This window comes from Peromyscus californicus, unplaced genomic scaffold (assembly GCF_007827085.1).
Source record: "Peromyscus californicus insignis strain IS unplaced genomic scaffold, ASM782708v3 Scaffold_11__1_contigs__length_118956290, whole genome shotgun sequence".
NCBI lineage: Eukaryota > Metazoa > Chordata > Mammalia > Rodentia > Cricetidae > Peromyscus > Peromyscus californicus.
In genome coordinates this window covers 38,510,498-38,520,798 of record NW_026294402.1, presented here as the reverse complement: position 1 = coordinate 38,520,798, position 10,301 = coordinate 38,510,498, and the positions used below count along the sequence as shown (strand labels likewise).

Here is a 10,301-nt window from a genome sequence, read left to right as displayed (position 1 = left end):
GTCAGTGTCAGTCTGCGCACGCAGCCCTCCCGGAGCCGGTGCCGGCCCGCGAGCCCCGGTGTCTCTGCAGACCGGTCCCCGCCCGGGTCCGGCGGGGCCCGCGCCGTGGGAGGAGTCTGATGCTAGCTGGCGACTAGCTGGGGTCACACCACGGGACCTAGCGACCCGGATCCCCGGCTACGGAGACAGAGCCCAGGCGTCGCGACCCCGGAGGACCTCTTCTCTATCCGTGGCACCCACTGGTCCTGGGACCTCCGCGGCGCCGGAGAACCCCGGAGCCCGCGCGCTCAGCCCCGGGGGAGCTCGCCCACGCCCCGCGGCCCGCCCGGGCCATGCTCCCCCGGGGCAGCGGCTGAGCCCAAGCCGGGACCTGAGCCCGCGGGAGCATGGATCCGGGCTGGGGGCAGCAGGACGTGGGCTGGGCGGCCCTGCTGGTCCTCTTCGCCGCCTCGCTGCTCACGGTACTGGGCTGGCTGCTGCAATATGCCCGGGGTTTGTGGCTGTCGCGGACTGGTGGGAGCCAGGACTCCCGACCCACCTCAGCCGCGGAGCCTGGGGGTTCACTCCGCGAGCTGGGTGTGTGGCGTTCGCTGCTGCGTCTGCGGGCGACCCGGACCGGCGCCTCTGAGGAAGCCGGCGTCCGGGGCCTCCTGGCTTCGCTCTTTGCCTTCAAGTCTTTCCGGGAGAACTGGCAACGGGCTTGGGTGCGAGCCCTGAATGAGCAGGCCTGCAGGGACGGGGTGAGTCGCATGTGTCGTTCCTTCAGCTTTGCCCCTTCTAGGGAAGAGCCTACTCATGTTAGGAGGGCTGGATTAGGGCTGGGGATCAACTAGAGAACCCCATAGCTTTCTCTTTCGGATCACAGAAAAGCGTGCAGGTGAGGTTGGGGGTTGTAAGAGTCCAGCTATGTACCAAATTTTCTATTTTTATGTGCAAGGTACTCAGGTTCCAAACCTAGTACAAGTTACTGTTCTCATAGCAACGCTAATCCGTGTGCCTGAGGGCACTTCCGCCTAGACTGGGCTGGCTAGCCCAAGAGAGACAGGTGCACCTGCAGAAGGAATTTGCCTGGTCCTCATACCACCACACCCAATTAAGATTTCATGCTCCCGAACCCTGATGGTCAGGTAGATTCCCCCCCAAGGTTAACTGAATCATTTCTTCATCTATCAGCAATTTAACTACTACAGTCAAACATAGTCTCCTCCTCCAGGCTGGCTTCCAGTGCAGTGTTGAAGGGGAAGGAGTTCAGTTGGAGGGCATATTGATAACCAATGTCCTTTCTAATAAATGAACTTGGGCTGCCCCTTGAGGGTCAGCCATAAACCAGCTCAGCCTCCCTCCACCCTCCCGTTGCACCATGGGCGTCTGGCCTTCCAGGAAGTGGGTAGGAAACAGTCATGAGACTGAGGTTGGATGGAAGGCAGAGGTCTCCCTTTTCTGGCCCAGCAACATCTCCGGGCCCCCAGTCTATCAGCTCCTTTCTCGGGGGCTTCTCTGTTTCCAGCCATAAGAGCTTGGAGGCTTTGCCCTATTCATCCAGATGCCTGGAGACAGAAGTGACTCCAAGAAGTTGTCTTGTTTCTCCTTCCCAGCCGGCCAGCTGAAAGCCAGATGACATCTGTCAGTTTACACATTGAACCTATCCCTCCAACCTGGCTCTTACTGTACTTTGTCCCCGGGTCAGAAGCACCTCCCTGGGACAGCTGACTCAGCTGGACGTTGGCCTCTCTTGCAGGGGGGAGGGAGGAGATCCAGATTCTAAGCGCTCATCTCCTATCCACTCTGGCACCACTTTTGAAGAAGACAGCTGCCATAGCAGGGGAATTGTCTTCCCCTGGGTTGCCAGGGAGAGTGAACGAGCCCTGTGAATTTGTTTTCTCTATCTGAAGCCTTGAGGACAAATTGCCAACCCAGGCTGTGCCCCCCTCCTCAATTCTTCCACCCGCTCTCCACTGCTGTAGGAGAATTAGGGGGTGGCTCTTTGGAGAGCTAAGCAGCTTTCTGCTCCCTAATACCATCCTGATGTCCGCCTTAAGGAATTAACCAGGCCTGGGACCCTTGAGCCCTCCCTCAAAGCTTGCTTCTCTTCCCAGCACTTCTGATCAAGTTTCCCGAAGCCATGCTGTTAGTCTTCGTTTCTAAGAATTTAGGTGGATGTGACCATTCACATCCTATTTATTTGTGAAAAGGCCTAGTCTTATTTCTCCATCTTATTTCACAGTAAATGACACAACCATTTGCACCCTTAGCTCAGCCCTGCCCAGCAACAGATGGCAATGAATATGTCAATTGTTGTTGTTATCTACCTTTATTTGTGATTCAAGTGGAGAGTTAGGTGAAGGGAGAACAGGGAGGTTCCTGGGATTTGAAGAGGTATCCAAGGTTCAAGGCAAACGCCCCTCCGAGGGATTCTTGCTTCCAGGTTCTCGGCAGCCGCTTAGAAGCTGCAGATCCCTGGAGATGGTGGTGGGGGGACCTTAAGAGGAATACCTTCTATTCTAAAGTTCTGAGCCAAGGAGCGGCCCGGGGCCAGCCTGTAGCTGAGCCTCTGCAGTGCTAGAGTCCAGCCAGCGGCTGAGCAGACCAGCCCTGAGGGGGACGGCTGCAGAGACTTGATCTTGTGCCCATATTGCTTCCTCAGAGCTCCATCCAAATCGCCTTTGAGGAGGTACCCCAACTCCCACCCAGAGCCAGCATTAGTCATGTGACCTGCGTAGACCAATCAGAGCGTACCATGGTAAGGGTCTGGTGGGCACAACCTGATAGGGTCAGAGTGGGGGGGGGGGTTGATCCCAAGGTTCCCTATAGTCTGAGGGTTCTTAATTTTGAGTTTCTATGTGCCTTAAGGATCTAAGGATTTGTTTCAGGAGGTCGTAAGAATCAAACTGAAGTGATAGGCAAAGTGTGTGTGTGTGTGTGTGTGTGTGTGTGTGTGTGTGTGTGTGTGTTTCTGTGGGGAGGAGTTTTTAGCCTTTATCTAATTCATTGAGAAGCTTAGGGCCCCCAAAGGGTGACATCCCACGGAAAACAGAAGTGGGGGCGGGTCTCTTGAAGCATCGTAGGGCACAGTAGAGCGAGGTAAGCGTCCTCTTCAGTGCCTGACACCGCCTCCCTGTCACAGGTGCTGCACTGCCAGCTCTCTGCTGAGGAGGTGCGCTTCCCAGTCTCTGTGACCCAGCAGTCCCCCGCTGCCGTCTCCATGGAGACCTACCACGTCACTCTGACACTGCCACCAACACAGGTGGAGGGAAATGTGGGAAGCTGAGTTGGGCAGAGGACAGTTGAGTTGGCCCAGCGTTTTTCCTTTGGTTGCTCTCTGGGATGGAATTTGGGAAGGAAGGGTCCTGAGGAGTTAGCCCTGTGTCCTTGGAAGAATGAGGCAGGTCATTCTAACCCTTTTGCTCTTGTCTCCAGTTGGAAGTCAGCCTAGAGGAAATCCCTGATGAGGGGCTGCTGGTGTCCTGGGCCTTCACTGATCGCCCAGATCTCAGCCTAATGGTGCTTCCTAAGCTGCAGAGCAGGGAGGTAAGAAGGGGGGCGGGCAGAGAAGAGACTGAACTAGCAATGGAGCAGAGTACAGGCTCCACCTCTTCTCCTCTCCACAGAGAGATGAGGAACAAGCAGAACTTTCAACAGTTGAGGAACTGATCAAGGATGCTATAGTCAGCACTCAGCCCGCCATGATGATCAACCTCAGGGCCTGCTCTGCCCCAGGAGGCCTGGTGAGTATTTGCAGGTTTCCCATCTCCAGGATCCTATATCAGGATTATTGCTCTTTTTACCTCCTTCTGCCCTTAGGTACCCAGTGAGAAACCACCTATGATGTCTCAGGCCCAGCCATCCATCCCCAGACCTACACGATTATTCTTACGGCAGCTTCGAGCATCTCACCTGGGAAGTGAGCTGGAAGGTAAGAAGTCCATTACTCTTGCCATAGGTACAGGCAGCCCCTTCCCCTCTGCCAACGACACAATTTCTCCATCCCTTAGACTTTGTGTCTTCTTCCCGAGCATTCTCTAACTTCTGGCTCCTAACAGGTACTGAGGAACTGTGCTGTGCTGCTGAGCTTGACAACCCCATGCAACAGAAGTGGACCAAACCCATGAAGGCTGGTCCTGAGGTGGAATGGGCAGAGGATCTGGCACTGTAAGTCATACCCTACTCCCAGCCCCTGTTCCCATAGGCAGTCAGGATGAAGAAACCTTTCCAGGCTAGTCTTGGCATGAATCAGCCAATCCTGCTTTTAGTAGCCTTTAGTGTAGACCTCTATTGTATGCCGGGTCCCTGGGGATAGAGATAAGATATAGCCCTACCTCTGGGTAGCTCACAGGCCTGAAGCCGAGACAGATGTACCCAGGGAAGACAGGACAGTGTGCCAGTTGAGATTCATGCACCACATTCCCTGCGAGTGCTTAGATAGGGAGAGGAAGTCTTATGATGGAGTAAAGATCTGATGAGGCTTCATTTAAACCATACCTTCCTTCAAACAAGCATTGACCAGAATGTGAAAGTCTTGGAACAGCTTGGAAAAAATGAAGGGCAGCTTCAGACTGAGAGAGACACGAGTTGGGAGGGTGATGGGGATGTGAGTGTCTGGCTGAGGAAAGTGGTGCCCACTCATGACTTGCTCCATACTCCTAGGAAAATGGATGACTCGGAGGACAGGATGGTCTGGTTGGAGCCCTGGTGCCATCTTCTTTGCCCACGTCACTGACTCAAGGGTGGGGTTGGTTTGATAAGCCCCTTCTTCCCTGACCTGTCCCTCCTCTTTCGGCCTCCAGGGATCTGGGTCCCCAGAGCCGGGAGGTGACCCTCAAAGTGCTGAGGAGCAGCAGCTGTGGAGACGGTGAGTGTGGGGGCAGAAGGGGCGCTGCAGAGTGGGCGCCAGCAGGTCCTGCTCACGGGCCCAGCTCACAGCGTCGCCTTTGTGTGCAGCTGAACTCCTTGGCCAAGCCACACTGCCTGTGGGCTCCCCCTCGAAACCCCTGTTACGAAGACAAGTGTGCCCACTAACTCCAGGGCCAGGGAAGTCCCTGAGCCCAGCAGCCACCGTGACAGCAGAGGTGAGGAGGCAACCACCTTGGAGGATGGGTAGACCTAGGCTGGGCAGTCTCTGGGATGCTAACCCCTTGCTCTCTCCTCACCATTTGGCAGCTGCACTACGAGCAGGGCTCCCCTCGGAACCTGGGCACACCCACCTCCTCCACCCCTCGCCCCAGCATCACACCTACCAAGAAGATTGAGCTGGACCGGACCATTATGCCCGATGGCACCATCGTCACCACTGTCACCACTGTCCAGTCCCGGCCCCGTATAGATGGCAAATTAGGTAAAAAGGGGTAGCTCTAGTCAGGGCCTTCGGCTAGAACCCATTGCCTGGTGGTGAAAGGGCAAGGAAAGCCGTAATGGCGGCATACGTCTTGTTTCCTGCGGTCCCATTCTGACCCCACTGCGGCCTCCCTCATCTGTGTCCCTGGAACCTTCCCCCGCACCTCTCCATCCCATCAGCCCTCCGCTCACCATTTGGTCCTTTGGAATCTGCTAGTCTCTCCTCTTGCTCCAAGTTCCCTTCTCTCTTTCCATGGGTGTCTTCCCTTCCTTGCATCTAGCCCCAACTGGCTAATTGTCCCACCTCCACGCCCAACCCTATGTGGCCTCTGGGCTCTTCCAGCAAACCCCGGGGCTTCTGTGACATTTTTCTATCTCCAGTGGCCTTACATCCCACTTGTTCCGTTTCTAGGAATCCCATGGCAATTTCCCTATCTCCAGGGGCCCCTACACATTCCCCATATAGGTTTGGTATCTCCCTATACCCTCAAGTGGGCCCCACGGCGCTTCCCCACACTGCCATGGGTTCCTCTAGCATCTTTTCCGTTTGTACAGCATCTTCTTAATCACCCTTGTGATTAATCCCCCTTAATCATCCCTGCCCTCTGAGTCAACCAAAGTCTGCATCTCAGTAAAGATAGTCGGGTGGGGCGGGGGCCAATTCTAAAGCACTTTCCAGCTCACGCCCCCTCCCCCACCCACCAGACTCCCCCTCCCGCTCCCCGTCCAAGGTGGAGGTGACTGAGAAGGAGACAACCGTGCTGAGCGAGAGCGGCGGCCCCAGCAATGCCTCCCCCAGCAGCAGCCGTGAGTGGGGGACGGGAATGAGTGAGCACGGTGGGCCCTAAGGCTCCCCGGAGTCAAGAACTACTTTGGGTGGAGCAAGAGGAGTCTGAGTCCAAGAAGTCAGGTAGAAGTCAAGCTATGTGTCCTCTGTATCCCCAGCAGGGGAGAGCCACCTTTCTAATGGCTTGGACCCAGTAGCAGAGACAGCAATTCGCCAGCTGACTGAGCCCAGTGGGCGGGCGGCCAAGAAGACACCCACCAAGCGCAGCACGCTCATCATCTCTGGTGTTTCCAAGGTAACCGAGCTCCGGGGAGAGAGCTAAGATGGGGAGAAGGACCTAATGGGTCATTCTTGCCCATTAAAATCTGTCCCTCCTGGCAGGTGCCCATCGCTCAGGACGAGTTGGCACTGTCCTTGGGTTATGCAGCCTCTCTGGAAGCCTCAATGCAAGATGATGCAGGAGCCAGTGGTGGTCCTTCATCACCTCCCTCAGACCCATCAGCCACATCCCCAGGACCCCTCGATGCCCTCTCCAGTCCCACAAGTGTCCAGGAAGCAGATGAGACGACGCGTTCGGACATTTCTGAGAGGCCATCCGTGGATGATGTTGAGTCAGAAACAGGGTCTACCGGTGCCCTGGAGACCCGAAGCCTCAAGGATCACAAAGGTGGGGAGCAATGGACAAATCATCCCCCTACTTGCTTTTTCCGAGGGGCAAGGCTGAGACAGAGTCGGGCCTGGAACTCAACCATGTAGCCCAGGCTAGCCTCAAACTTGAAATAATTCTTGGCCTCAGTTTCCCAAGTGCTAAATTCTAGGCGTGGGCCACCATACTATACTCAGCTGTCTACTGCTCTTGTATGTCACCGTATTGTCACCGCGGTCCTACTAGACGACGCGAGGACACGGTAGACCCAGCTAACTTGTCTTCAAGGGTCAGGCAAACTCAGGCTTGTCACTTGGTTTTGTTGTTTGAAGACAGGGTCTCATATAGTCCAGGCTGGCTCACACTTGCTCTAGACCCAAAGTTGGCCTTAACTATCTGATCTTCATGCCTCCCCCTCCCAGTCGTTAAGATTATAGGTAGGCACCAACATGTCCAGCCATTCTTTGTTTTTAATTATGACATTTACTTCTTTATTTTAGTGTGTGTGTGTGTGTGTGTGTGTGTGTGTGTGTGTGTGTGTGTGTGCGCGTGCGCACACGTCACGGCACACAATCAGAAGACAACTGGCAGGAATTGCTTGTCTCTTGTCTCCTTCTATTATGAAGGTCCCTGGGATTTGAACTGTAGCTGTCATGTTTGGCAGCAAACACTTTTACCTGTTGAGACATCTTTAACAATTTTTAAAAAATGTGTATGGGTGTTTTGCCTACATGCATATCCGTACATCACATGTGTGCCTGGTGCCCAAGGAGGTCAAAAGAGGCTGTTGGAGCCCATGGACCTGGAGTTAGGGGCAGTTATGAGCTGCTATGTGAATGCTGGGAATCAAACCTGGGTCCTCTGGAAGAGCAGCCAGTGCTCTTAACCACTGAGCCATCTCTCCAGTGCCCTGCTGAGATATATGCTAACTCTTGTTTAGTTTTTGTTTTTGTTTTGAGACAGGGTCTCACACTATATCCAAGGTTGGCTTGGAACTCACTGGTTTCTCCCCCCCCCCCCCCCCCCCCCCCCCCCCGCTTTTACTCTGTATCCCCAATTGCTTGGATATAAGAAATTCTACTCCATGCCAACCTAAAAGTTGTTCCTCTGAACTGGGTGTGGCAGCACACATCTTTAATCCCAGCACTCAAGAGGCAGAGGCAGGTGGATCTGTAAGTTCAAAGCCAGTCTGGTCTACATAGTGAGTTTGGCAGAGAATATGCAGTGAGACCCTGTTTCAAAAGAAAAAGAAAAAAGATTGTTCCTCTGAGCCAGGGATGGTGGCACCTATAATCCCAGCATTTGGGGCTGGAGCAGGGTTTTGAGTTAAGGCCAGTTTACAGGCCACCTATTGAGACTATCAAAGAAGGAAGGAATCATTCTCCCTCTGGTGGTGACTCAGGCTGCAAACACAATTCCTGACTTCAAAGGACAGAGTTTGCTGTTGTGCGTCTTCACCCTTGACCAGGAAGCCTGTGAGCTGTGGTCTATTTGTGATGTAAAAGCTAGTGTGGGCATGCATGCTGTGATCTCAGTAATTGAGAGTCTATGGCAAGAAGATGGCTGTGAGTTTAAGATCAGCCTGGGTTATATAATGAGTTCAAGGCGAGCTTGGGCTACACATCCAGAATCTGCCTCAAACAAAACTAACAAAAAAAAAAAAATTCAATTTGTGGCTTGCATCACTTCTTGAGATAATGGAGTTTTTAAGTTCAAAGCCCACTGTGTAAGCACCTTCCTCTTTCTTAGAGACCCGTATTTACCTCTTTGGGGTTTCTAGACTCCCCACTGCTCACGCCATGGAATGCAGGATGTTAGTTGACCCATCTTTCCTTTTATGACTTATAGGCTTTGAGGACTACTCTCTGCAGCCTTTCCACAGGAGGCTGAGTCCCAGCGTGTGCTCCCAGAGCAGCAGCCCCTACCCGTGTTACTCCTCCTGGGATAGGGTCAGAGGTGCACACTGATCCCTCCCCCGGAACGTTGTGCCTTCCTCAGGGTTGTAAAGCTCATGTGTGCTTCCAGTTTCTTTCCCGGGAAAGTCAGGCGTTAGGCAGAGACTTTCCGTCCTTCATCTTCTGTCCTATCATCCCAAGTCTTTTCTCCGTCCTCACCTCATCCAGTGCCCCGCCGTCTGCCTCAGTTTCCCTTCTTTCCCACAGTGAGTTTCCTGCGCAGTGGCACTAAGCTCATCTTCCGCCGGAGGCCCCGACAGAAGGAAGCTGGTCTGAGCCAGTCACACGATGACCTCTCCAACACGACGGCCACACCTAGTGTCCGGAAGAAGGCTGGCAGCTTTTCTCGTCGCCTTATCAAGCGGTTTTCCTTCAAATCCAAACCCAAGGCCAATGGCAACCCCAACCCCCAGCTCTGAGAGCCCCCTTGAACTAGGAGAGGGCAAGAGTTCTCTCGGTCCATTCCCCACATCCCCTTCTGTACCCCTTCCTGGATTCCCAGTGCTGGGGCACGGAAGGCGTTCCGGTTCTGAGAAGCCCCGGCACTCTGGGCTGTGGGGTAAATTGGAAGGATGCTTGCTTGACATGGGAAGCATTTGAGAGGCGGGCACTCTTTGCTGTGGACATAGAAGAGAGTTTGGCAGCTGGGAGTAAGAGGCAGGCTCTGTCTAGGCGTGTGTGGACATTCTTCAGAAGCCTGTGCCCTCTGCTGGTACTGCCCCAGGGAGGAGCCCCAGGGCACTCATCTCGGCAGACCCTTCTCCCTTATTTATTCTCTTTTCTATTTATGTGTGTGGTCTAGGACCCTTGGCAAACATGCTAGAGGGCATCTCTCCCAGGTGACCCTTTTCTGTCCCAGGAGGGTAAGGCAATTTCCAGGAGGGGTTTCTACACCTCTCCTGGGGGTCCGCACTTAGACCAGCACCGATGTCTGTCTCAGGAAGACATTGGCAGATCATAGGAAGCCGGGCTAGTGCCCGGGATGGGGGGCAGGTACTCCCCACCTCCCTACCTCCCACACTGCTCCTCTCCTCTCCTTCCCCTTTATTACCATTTTGTACTTGATGCCTTCTCCATGAGCAGTGGCTCAGTTAGAAGGAGGGAGCCAGGAAGCCTTCCCTAGAGAGGTAGCTTTAGGAGCTTTAAAGACAGACTGATCATAGAACAAGGTTGCACCTCTGTGTGTTGGGGGATGATGATGATGTCCATTGCTGTGTGATGGCTTGGAATTTAATTTATTTAATTAAAGTCAAATTGGAGTTTATAAACGAGAACTGCTGGTTATCCTTTGGAAAAGCAAACAGGCAGTGGGACTGTGGGACTGACAGAGTAGGCGGACCATTGATTGGCATTGACCCAGGTAGTGAGGTAGGGCAGAAGACAAACTCTCCAGAGGACAGAGAGGCATGCAGAGAGGTTTGAGTGGCAACACTCTGAAAAGTAACGTTTCCAGAAAAAAGCTAATCAGCCAGCTCACTGGTCTTCATGCCCCTCTCTCAAATAGGCTGCTCTGTCTAGGACGTAACAGAGTTCTGAGTGTGGACTCTGGGACTGCACTATTTTGATCTGAGACCCAGCTCCA

The 10,301-nt window shown here is 53.9% G+C and overlaps 1 protein-coding gene across 2 annotated transcripts; it reads left to right on the top strand.

Moving 5' to 3' along the window:
- C2cd2l (C2CD2 like) lies at positions 1 to 9,993 on the top strand. 2 transcript variants are annotated; one of them, XM_052757935.1, is made up of 14 exons: positions 1 to 740; positions 2,645 to 2,740; positions 3,125 to 3,244; positions 3,418 to 3,528; positions 3,609 to 3,725; positions 3,802 to 3,913; positions 4,041 to 4,149; positions 4,785 to 4,849; positions 4,939 to 5,066; positions 5,158 to 5,332; positions 6,037 to 6,138; positions 6,280 to 6,413; positions 6,500 to 6,785; positions 8,927 to 9,993. In XM_052757935.1, exons 1-14 carry the CDS (start codon positions 387 to 389, stop codon positions 9,136 to 9,138), a joined length of 2,121 nt encoding a protein of 706 aa, XP_052613895.1. In that variant the 5' UTR covers positions 1 to 386; the 3' UTR covers positions 9,139 to 9,993. The 2 variants fall into 2 exon arrangements, with proteins under 2 accessions (XP_052613895.1, XP_052613887.1); XM_052757927.1 differs by having other exon boundaries at positions 6,277 to 6,413.
- The last annotated feature ends 308 nt before the right edge of the window (positions 9,994 to 10,301 follow it).